This window comes from Nelusetta ayraudi, unplaced genomic scaffold, assembly GCF_046127955.1.
Source record: "Nelusetta ayraudi isolate G7.1 ecotype Tasmania unplaced genomic scaffold, CSIRO-AGI_Nayr_v1 ptg000092l, whole genome shotgun sequence".
NCBI lineage: Eukaryota > Metazoa > Chordata > Actinopteri > Tetraodontiformes > Monacanthidae > Nelusetta > Nelusetta ayraudi.
In genome coordinates, this window is record NW_027466142.1 from 5,070,841 (window position 1) to 5,088,503 (window position 17,663).

Here is a 17,663-nt window from a genome sequence, read left to right on the forward strand (position 1 = left end):
ACCAAGATGGCTTCCAGCATCCAGGCCTCTATCCTTACAACAACCCTACACGAGTTCCAAAGCAATAAAATGTGCCAAAGAAATTGACAAAAATGGCAAACATTATTCAGATTGTTCTGTACCACCACGGTGCCTAGAACAATTAGCCCAGGTAATAAACTACACCTGTAACTTATAAGTAAGATCCAGCATGTAAAATTTGGCTTAAAATTATGATTTTCAAATTGGTGAAAGCTTGACATAGAGCCCATACGTACATAAACAAAAGAGAGCACTCACAGTACAAGTCATTTGGTTTTATACGAGAATATACATAGAGCAAGGGTCTTGCTACTAGTTAGCTGCCATATTGCACCGCTATATTTCTAAGGGAGCCGGGGGTGGACAATCCACCCTGCCTGACAACACACTTTGCATTCAGGGTGAACGCTTGCATCCTTAATGAAGAAGAATGTGGACAAGGTATCCAGGTATAGTCCACTGGCAAGCTCGGGAGAGGGACGGTACAGCAATCTAAAATGTAACCACTTGATGTAGCTGTATTCTTAGAAATCTCCAAATATTAGGCACTTAAATTTTAACAAAAATAAGGGCAACAAATGACTCATATGATGAACAACAAATGTTGGATGTTTGCCAGCAGCTGGAAGCCTTGTATTTTCAAGACTGACCAGTCAAAACACACCTTAATAAAAGGTGTTGCCACGCTGAAGCTACTTCCAACTCATGGTCTAATAATCTGACTGCTAATAAAGTCAAATCAAAATCTGTTTACCGACCTCGGGAGTTAAGTTCGCAACCCGTCTAAAAAAGATGTTGCTGTGATCTGAACGCCCCCGTCAGCAACTGGCTGTGCAGCTTACAACAATAAATTACTGTATGACACGTCCCTTCGATAAAACCTTGCTGCTTTGGGTTCAAGCAGCCGCCGTGACTCAGGCTGCCAGAATTTTTTAATGCTGAGGCACCGCCGTTTTACGCTCCAATCGATATTTTAATTTGGATCGCATGTCAAACGTTTCACTGCGAGCACTTTGTTTGGATAGCCTCTGCACAACTTTGATCGTGCGGCCCCAGTTGTGATGCCGAGAATACTCTGTTTTTTGGGGGCAGGGACATTTAGACTTTAAGTGGAACGGAAGCTAATGCAAATAAGCGGGGGCTTTCACCAAATCTGCCTCTAATCCATAAAATTACACCTGTCACTAGAAAGTAACATCCATTAAAACTACTTCCTGATCCGAGGAAATAAAAACCATTAAAATACACAAAGGCCTTCAATCGGCACTTAATTAGCACAGCAACCTTTTTCCCCACTGCTGGAAATCACTTCCCCATACGCCAGATTAGCACGACGACATGAATACAGATTAGGACTGACCGAAAACAAGTTAAAGGCTGCGGCAGTGGAGGAAATAATCATATGCAAATAAACCGACAGGGAAAGCGGATATCGCACTTGTCTGTTGAGTTGCCTGTCTTAACAGCGTTGAGCTCAATATGGCTTAACTGAAGGGTGTCACTTCAGCAGCTCACACTGTGCTTCAGTACAGTCGGATTGAAAAAATAACAACATTTAAACTAAATACCTCAACATTTTAAGCATTGAATGTGTGTTAAGATTTCAAAGGTTAGCACCCAATAAAAAAAAAAGTTTCTGCTGTGTATTTCCACTGTGAGCAACACAGACCGCAAGAGGCAGAAAATAAACAAAGACTGATTAAAATTCAGAAAGCAGGGCTGCGGTACATACATGTAACATAATGGGAAAACACCAACTTCATTAAAAACACTGACAGCAGATGGACAAATGTGCAGTAGGGTGCAGCCTGATCTGCACCACTAAGAGCCGGACCACAGTGTGTTCCCTCTGCAGCTGATGACAGCACACAGTATTTTCTCCCCCGGTTCTGTTTGGCAAGGCTCAATTTTGGTGACATGTGTGGCCAATACAAGAAGGTATAAATATAAGAGAGCTAATATTTACTGTGCTGAAAATGAGGTGAATGAAAGTCGAGACTCATAAGACAGAAAACACACACAGACCGAGCAGGATGTTCCTCTCAAGACCCTGGAAAGGACTCCAAGCTTCGATTGCCGTCTTTTCATTTTGACCAATCAAAGAACTATTGGCCTTCTTTGGGGATATTATCATGTAGCCACGGCACACAAAACTCAATATATTGGTTCAACATAGTATAATCCATAATAAGTTGTTCTAATATCTAATGCTGGATCCCTCCAACATAACTCAAATTCGACCAACTCCTCAATCAGGCACAGTTACATCGCATGCACATGAACTGCAGGTTCTACATTTCAGAGTGAGGTCACTGTGTGGGTGGTGCCCTCATGCACGGGCAAAACACAAACACTGGAGCTAGCAAGCAGCACAACTCATTATGGTTGCGCAAAACGCCTAAAAGCACCGTTTACGGATTTCGATGTTTCCCGTCAATACACATTAACGCTAGACAAAAGAAAAAAGCAATGCAAAAAAACAACAACAAAAAAAACAGAAACCTGAAATCTACAGGGTCGCACACAAAAAAAAGTATGTACGCACAAAAGTTGACTTGACTGTGGAAATGTCACTGACTGCCGCGTATGTGTTCTGCACTTGTCGGTCTGTTGGCGGCACTCACTGGTGATGTTGGGGAGTGATTACCGAAGTAGTATCAATTAGAGCGATGGGTATAAGAGCATGCGCACAGAAGTGTGCTAATAATAATAATGCCAACAGCGGCAGCCCTGGCACTATTGGAAGACAAGGCGAATACAGCGATAGACCATCATGATGCTCTGGTAAACGTCGATGGCTAATTTCAGGTTCTCCAGGGTGGGTCTGTTAGAACCCTGTGCCACGCAGCAGCCCTTATTGGAGCCGCAAATAAAGGATGCTGCGTCAGGGAGCTTCCTAAAGGGAGCTGGCAGACTGATCAGCGCTGTGCCAGTCCACCCCGAGTTCCACCAACGTGACCCACGTCAGAGTGAGAAAGCGGCTTCAAGCTGGCGAGGTGCGCACTGGCGAGTGAAAAGTGAATCAATTGTCCTGATACACACGGATCCCCTGACGAAACAAGAAGGCTACGCGAAGAGGGAAGGATATTGCCCAAACTTTTCAATCTCAGGTTCGTTTAATTTATTTTCATATGTTATTTGCCTTTATGTTACTGTCAAGCCATTACCACGATTTTGTGTTTTTCTAAACATAATTTGTCAATAAACAAACAAACAAAAAAAAAGGAGCCACTTCTTGGTGCCTGTTGCCTTGCGGCATTTCATGATAACAAAAGCTGCAAGCGATTCCTTTTGCGTCTCCTTTTGCTTTTCATTCATTCATTCTCTATACCCGCTTATTCCTATTCAGGGTCACGGGGGTCTGCTGGAGCCTATCCCAGCTGTCTTAGGGCGAAGGCAGGGTGACACCCTGGACAAGTTGCCAGTTCATCGCAGGGCCACATAGAGACAGACAACCATTCACACTCACATGCACACCTACGGACAATTTAGAGTGTTCAATTGACCTCACATGCATGTTTTTGGACTGTGGCAGGAAGCCGGAGAACCCGGAGAGAACCCACGCAGACACAGGGAGAACATGCAAACTCCACACAGGTTTTTAATTATTTTTAATGAATTAATGAATAAGTAAATTAATAAACAAATAAACTCCCCTGATGTGCTCTGACCACACGCGCCTCCTGTCTTCACACAGTCATTACTTGCCTGTGGTTTTTAACAAGACAGGTGCAAAATGCCCCTGATTTTCTTTGTGTGTGAAGTAGCCCCATTAGAACATCAATAAAGGACGTGCATAACATTTAGTGTCTTGATTTTCACCAGTGCACCATGGCAAACAAGGTGCGATCCATGTTGGTAATGTGTAAAATTACTCAGCGGAAGCCGATAATAGATTTTGCACAACGACGATTTCAACATGCTATTGTTGAATCGACCTGGGGTGACCGTGGCAAGGCTTGGAAGACGTGGCTGATGACCAACAGTGAGATATAATAAACCCGTTATCTAACTCAGTCTGTCGTGGACATATCTATATATTTATGTAGATTTCCTACTTTGTTTAGAAGCATTTCCAGATTACAGTCTGTGAAGGTGTTTTTTTTTTTTTTTTTTTTCATGCTGGGATCGTATAACAGATTCCAGCCTGTAAAAGCCATTTACATAGATCAACATATGCATATGAACAGATGTCAGGTTTTAAGTATGAAATCCAGGCAGCTCTTTGTACATGAGGCCCCAGGTGTCTCAAAAACCATGCAAGCAGCCTCTTGTGCCCTAAAAAGAGTAAGATAGTGAACGTTCATTGCATTTTGGGACATTTAGGATTTCTGCCGGTTGAGGCGGAAGGGATGAGGCGTGACATTTTGCTGAACCTGAGTCAGTGGCACGGATGTTTTTGTTTTGTTTTACTTTTTTTTTTTTTTTTTTTTTTACATCTTTCACACATTTCTGATGTTCAGATTCTCTTTTCAAACTGAGGTGTGACTCAAAAGGTGTGCCTGTATTGGACAGACAAACAAATGTAACTAGTTTTTTTTTTTTTTTGTTAACATGAATAAATAAACTAATTTCTTTGCTCTGGATGTGTGGCAAGGGCTTTTATCTTGCTGCAACATACAGTTTTGACCTGGTTGAAACAGTGCATGAGCAGCAAGGGGAGTGCGGATCAATGAGGCTGACTTTACTAAAAAAAGAAATTGCACTTGGAGAATTGAGAATGATTCTTCATGCAATGTGTCACAAATGCATGCAGTGTCCAAAACTCCCCCCCCCCCCCCCCCCCCCCCACCACTACTGTGCAGAGGCAAATTATACCCAGGTCATTTATGTGATATTGCTGGCACTGATTACACATACATGCATACAATTATTATTTATTTTTCTATTAAATTGTAGGTATTTTGCTGGTTTTGTTGGCAAAAAAGCAGCAAGTGAACTGATCAAAAACCTGCAGGAGTTAACTTGTCCAGTTTTTAAAGTCAGAGTCAGTCAAATGGAAAACTTACATTGTTTAATTTCAAGTGATTGGTGAAAAAAAACCAAAATGAGAATTAATATTTAATAAGAATTCATCAAAGCAACTGTGCCTGTTCGAGGTGCTGCTTGCATTTGTTTTTGCAGAAGACAGGGAAAAAAGGGGATGAGAGCCTTTTCAGAGTATATTATTGGATGTACACTTCCTAGATAGTTTTTTTTTTTTACAACAGAGTCAATAGAAAGTGCAAGTGGTCATAGCCAGTGAAGACAGTAATAACCTGGTTTAAACAGTACATGATGGGTCAAGGAGTGGCTCGCCTGAACAGGTCTCGTCTTTGGTTCTGTTCAGAAAAAGGTAGGAGATGAATATATTTCCCAGTGGGGGGGCTAAAGGGCAGCCAGACATTTCTTGCACTGTGTTGCTGACCTTTAAAAGAGTCTTTGTGTTGCAGCTATCTGGTGCCCACCGGAAAGTTGTCTATCAGTTGTGTGCGCAAACAATGTTTTTCAATCACATCTTTCGGAAATTAACACAGCGGCCATTGGGGACACTGTGCAATATAAAGACGACTCCCACCCCCAACCCCCTCAAAACAGATGTGCTCTTTTTGCGCAGTTCCTCTGAGCAGTCAAGTACATTCTTGACTGACCTTTGCTGGTCGAAGCCCGATTCCTTCCTGCGGCAGTGCAGGGTCACCACTCGGTGGCCTTCGCTCCTCACATCCTGGCTGACGATCCACTGCGTGGGGTTGCTGGGACGGGCCCCGAGAAATGTCACCCCTTCCTTCAGCTTCACCCTGGAGGAGAGGAAGACAAAGACGTACATGAAGCCGCGCTCCTGGAGAGATACCGCTTTGAGTGACTCCTGCGATAGCAGCCAGCTGATCCATGCATGGCAGCTGCATCTCGACAGGCAATGTTTATTTTCTGTCATTCTTGTCGAGCAATACATTATCCAGATGGTCCACTGCTCCGTCTTGTCTTCAAAAGACGTCCCAGCTGCTCTACCCACGTCTTGATCACACTCTGTTTGTTTTCCAAGAGGACAACTGCCATTTTTTTTCCCCCCCTTATAAAATGAGAATTTTCTTTTGTGTTCCACCTCTCAATCAAACACTTCAAAACACAGCCCAACACCTGTGATCTCAGTTTGCGGCGTGTCGTACATGCATATGCCACGTCTGATATCTGAGACAAAGCTGTTTAGTTTATTAAGATTGTTTTTTTTGTACCCCCTCCACCCCCCCGCATGGTGAATATAGTTGCAATCATACCATAAGTGAGACGTCAACATGTCATTATGCCCCTCCTTTTCCTTCTCTAACCGCCTCAGACATACTGTAATATAACAGACGCATGCTCCTGCAGTTATTACGAAAAGGTTTTTGCGGCACAATTACAGCGTCACTGCGCTTGGATAACAAATGAGCAAAATATTGGTAGGTAAAAACAAAAAAAAAAGAGAAAGCAGCTGTTTGGAGTAAATATGAATGTATATTCTTTCAATTTCAAAGAGGAACTATTGAAATGAATACAATTTAGAAATGCATCTCAACACGAGCCCACGCCATTTGGACAGTGAAGTTGTGAGGATTGAAGAGAAAATAAATTCTTAAAAAAAAACAAGGTCAAATCACTTTCTCCATCCAATCCACTGGCACCTGGCAGATGAGACCAAAGATAGGCGTCTGCTTTCATCTTGAATTTGCGGCTGCACTTTAACATGCACTGTGTGATTGCCTGTCCATGCGCAGATGAATATATCTGCCCTCTCCAGTCAGAGTCGGTCTTTGATGTGATGTCTTATCACGATGTGAAGGGGGCTGTACGGGAAGTGAAACCTGGTAATATGACAGGTGCTATGCTTCCCCACTCCATAGGTACAGATTAACATGACACCTACTCTTCAACTGTGCAGGCGTGTGCATTAAAGTGGTTTTCCTCTCTTTCTATGCTGTATTTCCACCAGTTGTTGCCTCCAACTCATCTGCGAGGGCTTATGTTTGCATCCGCATTGCAATGTCCTAGTTTCGGTATCCAAGACCTGGTAAATGCTGAGGATTTTATTCAGGAACAGCATTTGACGCAACACCTATGCTGACTTTAACATGCAAATCCATCCTACGACTTCCGTGTTAGATGGGGCGAAGCTTGGGTGAACAGCGGCCGCCCCCGGGGCTGTTTACCTAAACAATGCTAGTGGAAATTGGACCGCTGTTTGTCGCAGGAGGAGAGAAGAAGAGGACGTGTCCGTAGGCAGAGAGAAGACAAAAGTCTGAAGCTGTCAGTAGCAACTTGAAGAAGATTTTTATTGTCTGTTCTCTATAGATCAGTGCCACACAGGAGAACCAAAGAGATGTTTCGCGCTCATCTATGTATTGCCAGTAGTTCCATTCTTTTAAGAAGAAGATCCAAATACAGTAGCAAATAGTAGACTGACATTGTTGAGCCCTTGTATGTAATGGGTGAACTGTTGTCAATGTCCAGGGGGCTCTATTGAGGTGAACATGGAGTGCAAAGTGCATATGGTAAACAGTAAAGTACAAAGACAGACATACTGAAGATTACGCGATAAAGTAACAGATAGCAAATAAGTCCTTATTCAAAAACAGCTGAGTCTTTGAGTAAATGGTGAAACAATGTTATGTAATGCCATGTTGTGTTGTGTTGTGTTACAGCCCAAAAGCAGAAGCGTTCAACATCCTTCCAGCCTGATCAGCAGTCTGGTCCTACAGGCTGCGGAACCTCTCCCCTGAAGGGGGGGGGCTGAAAAGGGAGCACGGGGGACGGGAGGTATCACCGGAGAAACTGACGGATGTAGAAATATCCGTGAGGGATGGCAGAGAGGTGCCGGCGACCTTGCTGTGTTCATTTGCCGTGTTCACTACATGTCGCAAGGTCTCCATAGCCTCTAGAGAACAGCAGTGCAGTCGGGGAGCACTCTCTCAATGGTGCTCCAGTGGAAGGAGCGCGTGATGGGTGGCGGGACCGAAGCTCGCCTGAGTTTTGCAGAGGAGGCAGAGGCGTGTTTAAGCCTTCTCGGCCAGCAACGCTGCAGAGGCGTTGTCGGTCACTGAGTCCCAAGATACCGGGTTGCTCTTTCATCTGCTCGAGAAGGATTATGTTAAAGGTCAAAAGTCCAGTGTGTAAAATGTGGCTTGATTTCTGAATTTATATTGGTAAAAGCTTAACATACTGCCCATAAATACATTAATAAAAGTGCATACTAGCAGTACAATAAAAGTAATTTGGTTTTTCCTACCCATAGAACAACAAGGCTCTTGCTTCTAGTTAGCTGCCATCTTACGTGGTCATTTTCTATGGAAGCCTGCCTTGACAGCGCCCTAAACATTAAAAAGTTCTTCAAGGCTTCATTGAAGAGTTTGCACACTGGACCTTTAAATGCTGGACACAAATCCAAGAGCATCAGAAATGGCGTCTTCTGTCAACCTATTTCCAAACTGAAACGGGTCATGGAAATTAGATAGGAAGGAGGGTAATTAGTCTGAAGGTGTGATGCCAAATGTTGTTAGTAACGGTTCCCCACTGGTAGGGTAACTTAGAACAAAAGGAAGAAATTCTTTGGGGACTTGGATGGAGTTATGCCGAGGTTATAGAGATGAGTGATTAGTGCAAAAAGAAAAAAAATCCAAAGGGGATGAAAATGGCTGTGGTAAATACAGGAACAAGCGTCAGCCACGAAGAGCGGTAGACGCACACAGGTGGAAATCATCTTGCATAGATGACGTAAACAGAGGGAGATCAGCAATTGCAAAATTGCAAAGCATTTGGTAGAGAGTAGTGTTACAGGTCTCACTGTGAGATCCCGTTGGAAGATTTTATGTCCACTGTTGGAAAAGGAATAAACGGTTGAGACGCTGCCGACCGTTTCTCTACTCCAAGCCTCCTCAGCGGAATCTTTAATTCCATTCCATGAATGTATGCTTTTTACACAATATTATTTTACTTTCTCATTTTTGACAATCAACTTTTGGTCCCATCTTTTCTTGTCACAGTAAAACACTTTCATTATGTTTGTACAACTGTGTTTTAAAGAAACAAATCAATTATGTACTGGCTGAATACGTGCACAAAGAACAAGGCTTAGAAAAAAAACAAAAACAAAAAACAAAACTATTTTCCCTCTTAAAGAGCTTAACATGGACTCGGTAGAAAACGGAACATTTTGTAAACACCATCTTATAATTAGTCTTTTAACACATATGGTGTGAGTTATCTGGAAGTTAAAAGGTATCTGCAACCTTAGAAGTAAGCGTCTTATCTTTTTCAGGGAGGAAATGTACGGTTTTGAATATGGTCACAAACGCTCGAAAAGTCTACCCAGTAGCATCTCAAAATTAAATCGTAATTATACATAACAATATTAATCATCAATACACGTAATTCAGTGAACTTGAAATTGGCACCAACCTGTTGCAAAAAGGAATAAACGGTTGAGACGCTGCCGACCGTTTGTGTACTCCAAGCCTCCTCAGCGGAATGAGGAAGTAACTTCAGCCCGCTCTTTAGTGACTCACAGATGTCGCTACACTGCCGCCTAGTGACCAACCAAGGGAAGTTAACTAACTAAATATTGTATATTTAACAACTGTGACCAAACACTTTGCGTGCGTCACAGTAGCAAGAGAGAATAGGAGGATGGTGGTGTGCAGGATGACTGGTGGCGAGGGAGAATATTTTTTTTCGCCAGATGAAAATAATTTCTGAAAAGTTCACGTCTCCCACATTCAACTCAATCCTTGCTTGACACTGACCTCCGTCTCTGCTTCGGAAGTCAGCTTGGTGCTTACATTGCAAATGCTTTTGGTTTAAACATCCTGTTGTGTTTTTTTTTTCAACCGGTCACTCTGGCCGGCTTCGCTGAAGCTGATCGCCTGCTGGCGTCATTTTCATTCGCATGTTCACATTTAACTAGGCTAGCCTTACCTGTTACCACATGAGATGTGGCAACATGCTTGACATGTAGTTGGTAATTGGGCAACATTAGCCAGTGTCAATCCTCCAGACTATATTTTTAAAATGAAAATTGGAAATACAGGAGAAAAAAAACAAAAACAATCTTAACTCTTGTGGCCAGATCCACAAAGCAATTGTCCAGCTGCAGCAGCAGAAAACCTGTGCAAGTAGGACCAAAAAAAAGTGTCCTATTGACAGACCGCACGTCAAGGTAAAAAAAAAAAAACGGCAGAAAATGAGATGAGGTGCAGGTAGCGACAGGGCTGCAGACTCATTTGAATATATTGTAATTGATCATTTTGTGCAAAATGATGCCCCTTTCTATGGAAATATGCATGATTAGAAAAAGCACCTTATTCACAAAGACTTTGCACAGAAACCAGGCAGTGCTTCTGGAAGAACGCAAAGTGCACTTACTCCACAGGATCAGCTACAAATTGCACTCAGGTGGCGCTAACTGCCATATATGTTATATAATATATAAGAATGACGAGACTCGACAGCCTACAGTTCATGTCAGCAGTCGTAGAGGCCGAGGCTTCATGTTGACAGGCGCGCGCAGCAGCGCGCCACAGTTTCCCTTTTTGAATTCGGAGAAATTGAAATTATTCAAAGGTCCAGGTTGTCAAGATGGTTGTTGCTACACAGCCAAGAACACGTGTATTCATATCTGGCGATCTAGGCTGCAAATTGCTGCCAGGTTATCAGACTGCAATTTGCGCTCCTGACTCCTCAGGTGCAGTATGTCTGTGGGGTTTTTGCGCCTGCATGTCATTAGGACAAACACCTCTGCGGCTATGGTGGCAGTTATGGCCATAAAAAAAAAAGAACTGTCATTTACCACTGTGCTCCCTTCTGTGTGAATCTGGCCCACAGTGTCAGCTGAAGACTTGGCTAAAGGCGGGCGGAGTCAACTGAGTGTGGTCCTAAGATGGAAAAGCCTCCACACACTTTCTCTCTGGTCCCAGCGGCTGAGGAGCTCTTATGTACTGTGTACTTATGTACTGGCTTCTTTATGCTTAAGTGAGCAGAATACCTATTGGTGGTTCCAGACAGGGGTTTCTCAGTGTTTTAAACACAGTCAAGTCCCACAAGAGCACCAGTCATTACTCCACAGACCATAACCGTCCTCAGCACAAGGGTTGCTGTATGGTTAGTGTCTTTTATTGACTTAATGGTCGATTTGCTCTTGTAAGCAGTACCATGGGAGTCCTCTGCAGGTCAGACATCCAATTCTAACTGGCGATTACTCAACCAAGCGGCGACATCATGTTGGAGGCCAGGCCAGTGATATCTATGGACCATCAAATATCCCGTGAAATAGCCTCTTAACAGCAGATACTGAAAGAACAGCAAAGTGAATTAATTCCGTGTTTGTCAGCCCTGATGTTAGAAGTCCTGAGCTAATCACGCAGGGACTCTTCTTAGACAAACCTCAGCCTTGTGCTCTTTGCACATGCGTTCCAATAAATTTGTCGGGAAGCCTTTGAAACACGTCTTAATTTTGTCCTCTTTATGTCACGTGAAAAGAGTCTTAAAACGTGTGTTTTTGAAGTGATGAACTCAAACTAGAAGAGAAAAACGCTCTGTTATTGTTCTATTTTCTATAGCCAAACAAACTGTTACCACCATGTATCACAATACCCAAGTATGTTGTGTAAGAAATGACAATTGAAAAAAACCTAAATATCTATCTATCTATCTATCTATCTATATATTTATATATTATTAATATATATATTTTTTACATCATAATCGATTCTTTCTTGAGCGCAGCACTGAGACCAAAATTAACAACAATTGCTACCATTCATGCAGGTTGATTTCGCTATGAACAATAAGCAGATAGCTTAAGTTGCCCCCTAAAGGACAATTTAAGCTTAAAATACTGAAATACTACTTAAAATAATATGTATTTTAACAAGCAAATTTAACGTTAATGAAGTCCATGTTTGTTTTACTTATCTTATATTATATATTTTAATAACTTTTTTGGGGGAGGGGTCATAAATCATCTGTTTTTTTGTCATTTCAGGTTTGGATACTGCTGGAGGTTTAAGGTGAGATGCTCCAGGCCTCACCCAGTAGGGTTAGGGTTAGGGTTAGGAGGAGGAGAGGGGTGGAAAAATGAAAATAGCGATGGAGAAGAGAAAGAATTTTGTAGCGCTTGTCACTGTTGTATAAACTTTACTGTATCGCAGCAATATGTATGTACAAGTGTTTTTGTGTCACAGCGGTGAAAAGTTGTCCAGTGTTTCTCATAGTCATTCCTGAGACAAGATCCAACAGTAAACAAGTTGCATATAGTTCCTCTTTAATGGTGCTGTGGTCGTATCACTTTCACCCACTTTCACATGAGATTCACAGGACAGGGGAAAGCGTTGAGGTCCACTTCTGTCTCCGAGAAAGCAACATGACATTGTTTCCAGTGACTCCCCCGCTCAAGTACATTTAGCCAGTCATGACCGGGAAAAAACAAGAATTTAAGTCAACAGAATGCATCCAATCTTACAATGCATATTGAAGCAAAGCAAATAATTGCCATTGTCACTGCCATTGTTGGGATTTGGCCTGCCTCGAGTGCGGGTGTTTCGCAGGACAATTTGTTTTTGCGGTTGGCCTCTGCCAATTTTCTGCTTTTCTGCACACCTGTTCCTGACCATTCACATAAGCCGTGCGCCGCACCTAATGTTTCCTCCGCTCAATCAATGCTCCTTTTGTTTTCGTCTTGCTACAGCTAATTGTCCCTACCTGAGTCTCACGACCTCTGCACAGCATTTTGTGCTCACGTCTGATTATTTTGGGAGCACTGTCCTTTAAGTCAACCTGTAAGTTATCACTTTGTGGAACACCGTGCCATAGCTCCACTGTGGAGGCTAAGAGGTAAATAACAGGTGTCATTCTTTTTTTTTTTTTTTTTTAAATCTATTTTTTTTTTTTTAGTAGAATCAATTTTATGACCACATCAAATGCGTATGGATAGTGTCAAAAGTGAATATGATGAAGATTTTGTCTTTTGGCTAAAAAAGAACCCCACAAAAACAGAATCATCTGCCTACACACGATTAAATTAATTAGTAGCTTGTTTTCTATGTTTTTAATATCTATTGAGTGTTGATGACCTTAACAAGCCGCTTCCACTCTAAAGAAAAGCATACTCACAGCACAAGCTTAAATATTATTCCTTGGCATCTGATAAATTTGTCAATCGCCACCTAATAGCAAATGCTCTCATTTTTATTAACAAATTGGGGAAGTATTAATTTACTAAACATGTGTATTTCTGAAATTACATTTTTGCTAAAACATGTATAGAAAGGCTGTGGAAACTACCATCAACAGAGTCATTTGCTCATTATAAGCTGTACCGCTAAACAGATTTACACATCAGAGGCTTAGCATCAATCTCAAAGACTGAATGCCGGGGTTACAGGAGTCAGATGAAATAATTCCTTTGATTACGAATTCTAAACAGAACATATGTTTGGCAAAACTGACATTTACGCTGATTATGCACCACACTGTGAAGGCTGTGCCTTTCATGTTTTTTTTTTTTTGCCTCGCACAGAGATTATGAAAATGTTGTTGTTTAAAGATCAACGTTGTATCATTTTAGGACAGGTTTCTCTTGAAAATGAGTCCCAGTGTCTCAAGATTACCTATATGAATAAAGATTATAAATATACACACACATATATATATATATATATATATATATATGTATATATATATATATATATATATATATATACATATATGTTTTATTTCGCTAAAACATGGAACCTGGATGTGGTGAAGGGTTGTGACTGACTATACAATAGAACTTGCACTTGGACGCTTAAAAGTGATTGTTAATGTAACACTGTATATATAACACTGTGCATTGCATTGGCAGTCCAAAAACTTTTTTCCCACCACTGCGCCTCGACTGGAGAGACACCATCAAAAAACTGCGACATTGAACAAAAATGGCACGCTTGCAATAGGCGACGCTTCCCAATTTCGCTCTCTTACAAATTGTGTAAAACTGTAATTAAACCTTTTCCCTGCCAGGTCACGCAATGTTTGTCATCAGAAGTGGCTTTTGTGAGGTATGCTGTAGAAGGAAGCCACAAGAGGTCCTACTTCATCCCATTTGGTTGTTTTGTTTCCACATTTCTTTGAGGAACTGGAGAACAATCACCTGCCAAAAATGCCTCGTATGTGGCTGCTACCATGATGAACAGACTCTCCTTGCCAAAATCACTCCCATGGCTCACCTACGTTGTTCTCATTCGGTAACGCTGACAGTGAGTGAAATTCCTGCAGTGGAAATAAACCTGCCAAAATTTAGAACATCCACCGCCATTCCTCTCGGAAGTATGAGACGCACAGGAAGATGGAGACACTGTCAGCGCCGTGTTCATCGCAATTCCTACAATATCACTACACTGGCAGCTTAACAAGACGTGAAAAGGGGAAGTGACGGGGGTAAAAACAGTAACGCTTCGCTGTACAGTTCGCACACAATGGGATTCCCAAGAACGGTCCGCAATCAGGCCCCACCTGATGAGTCTTCCGAGGCTCAGCAGTGGGCATGAGCCAAATTGAGCTGAGAAAAGGAAATTGAATGGCACTTTCTGTGTGGCAATCACACAGCACTGAGGGGTCCGCGGGAGATTCTCACACCATCTCGAGCTATCAGGACCACAAGTGAAGAAAATAATGTTGCGGCTACTGCATATTCTTCCCTCTGCCTTTTCCTCCTGACTCCATGGCCCTTCCAGCCAAAGACCTGGGGCTGACTCCTCAGGGAATTCCTTAATAAATAGTGATGAGATAAGAGGGCGAGATGTGTCTCGGTGAGACGGTGACAGGAATAAACATTTCCAGGGGGGAATCCAATAAGGTTGTGGCCGGACACTAATGGGGGTCCCCAGCCAAGAGGTATGTGTCCCAAAACCCGCGGTGTGCTGCACTCGCTTTCGGGGCCAGCTTCCCTCTGGCTCCGTCCAGCTGCCGCCGGCTCACATGTACCGCGAGGGTTGCTGATCTATTCGGACCATTTTTCTTTCCCCCCGGCTCCTCCGAGGACCTCATGCATTCACAATCAGCAGCTCCCCAAGGAAGCCTTTCCCTGCTTTATTTCACTATCCCACCTACATAAACAGTGCGCAGGGAATGCGGCAGCTCAGTAGGAAGAAAAAAAAAAAAAAAAGGCGGAGAGGAGAAGCCCCTGCATGGGGGAATGGCAGCGAGTCAGCAGGAGGACAGGGCTTTGTGATGGTTTGCGGTTGATGGGATAATGGAACAGTGTAAAGCACTGTGCTCATCTGAGAGTCGACAGCTTCGCGGACTGTAACTGCATGATGAGCAGGCGCCGGGGCGAGCGAACACACGCAAAACAAACAAGCGGGCAAAATGAATAAATAAATAAATATCTCCAGCCAAACGTGACGTATCAAAGTGGACTGGTTTCATTTCTCTGATGCACGATAACGCGTGGAAAGTAGCACACAGGCTTGAATGGGTGAGAAAGAAACATTATGTACTTGTGGGGATGTGGGTTTAGTGACTATAAGGTTCTGCAGCGAGCAATGCATTCAACCGTTGTATCACTGTGAAATACTTTTGGACGCGCCACCTTATACAATCACTGTAAAACTATGACTGTCACTCATTTTAACTCTGTTCAAACAATTGAATTTGAAATTTCAGAAGGCTTGGATTATTTTACACGTATTTATACATAGTAATAATAATAATAATAATAACAATAATAATAATAATAATAATAATAATAATAATAATAATAATAATAATAATAATAATAATAATAATAATAATAATAATTAGAATTTGTGTTACAGAAACCAAGACAGTTTTTATTGTTTTTTATTTCTCCCCACTAAAACATGCCTTTCAAGACAGAATTATAGACATGTAATTGCTTATAGATACAGTTAAAGACAAACTGACCCTTCTGTCATAACATTACTGTGCTCACTGTAGCGTTTTGAGAAATAAAGAAATTAGAATAAAAGAAGGGTCAAGTCATGGTCATATCTTGTCACACAGTCATATTTTGCTGTGAATTTATAGGTCACGAACACGTGAAAATGTACACTAAGATCTATTCTCTATATTTCCTGGATCCTACACAGCACTGACCACTGATCAGAAACCTTTGGATTCATTTAACTTCTTCAGCCATGAAGACGTTCTAACAGAAAGACGGCGTGCAAGAAAATAATGATTGGGCCATGTAATGACAGGCTAGAAAAGTTTGGAGTCTGCCTGACCGTTCTTGCCAATAGAAATGTCTGCTAAAACCAAAAGTGTAGAAGAGGAGATGAAAATAGAAAAACAGCTGTGCTGTATATCCACAACCTTGCCAAGATCAGCTAAATTTGGGCAGAGACTCAAAACGTACACAATGAGGTTGACATTTTTAGTTTTGTATACATCCATCCATCCATCCATCCATCCACTGCATTGCTTCTCCTGCACTTAGGGTCGTGGGGGGTTGCTGCAGCATATTCCAGCTGTCTCGGGGCAAAAGCTGGGTTGTACGCCGGACATGTTAGCAGTTTATTGCAGGGCCACTTAGAAAGACGATTAACCGTCCAACCTCACACTCACTCCTGCTGCTAATTTAGAGCTCCCAATTCACCTCACGTGCATGGCAAACTCCACACACCTACTTGATGTGAGGCAACAGTGCTAACCACTGCACCACGTTGTCGCCAGGTTGGATTTTTTTGTTTATTTTTTTATTTTTTTGCCAGATTGTCGGATCTTTGTTTAGATAAATAATTACTTAATTCTACATAACACTGCAGTATTGCTTTGTGTGCTGTTTAGAGCTGATAAGCAATCCTAATGGAAAGCAATTGCCCCTCAGGACACATAATATATTTGATATAATACTTTCTAAAGAGCAGAATGGATCTTTTCTACTAATACTATTGTGTCAGTAAAATATTTCCACACAGGATCTTTGTGTGTGGAGTTTTCTCCACGGACACGGACCCGAACATGTTAGACACTAGTGCACTCAGTCGCAGTGGCTTTGGACTAGCCATCAGTCTTCTTAAAATTGCAGCAGAGCTCAACTCTGCTGCAATTTTAAGAAGTGGGGTCAGAATTGTGTGAAAATAACATTGAATTACGCGCTGCAGCCAAAAGCAACTGCTGTTGCTGATGCAACTGTATGGGTATTTGTATTTTTTGGGCATACTTTGAGCCCTTTAGTGTCCATTAAGCATCATTAATACACTACAGTCTACCTGAGAATTGTTGCTGATTAGGTTCATACCTATGTCCATTTATGGCCAAAGCAATGTGTTGCATTAGTATGTCAATACGGACCAACTCGGTACTGGAAAGGTGTACTTAACAATGTGGCCTGTGCATATTACATGCTGCTTTAGGTAAGAGGCACAGCCTGCCGGAGGTAGCTTTGGAAAACCTCCTCAGAAACCGAGCTATATATGAGAAGCTGATGTGTCATTTGCTCGTCTGTCATTGGCGGAACTGCCAGTTGCTCCACTTCCAGTAGTAGCAGTGGATTTTCCCCCACCTGCGATGAGACATTCATCTGGCATTCATTTCTGAATCCCACAGCAGAGATTACTGAAGAACCCATTGTTATGCTGAGTACCAATAACAGGGTAGAGGGGGAAAAAAAAACATATTTTGTATGG

General features: G+C 42.2%; 1 protein-coding gene across 1 annotated transcript in view; it reads right to left on the bottom strand.

Moving 5' to 3' along the window:
* The window catches only part of LOC142902294 (transmembrane protein 132C), a 167,413-nt gene that overhangs the window by 76,975 nt on the left and 72,775 nt on the right, over positions 1-17,663 (bottom strand). Inside the window, exon 3 of the mRNA XM_076047218.1 lies at positions 5,652-5,798. Coding sequence (XP_075903333.1) covers positions 5,652-5,798 — 147 coding nt within the window. The remainder of the gene's footprint in view (positions 1-5,651; positions 5,799-17,663) is intronic.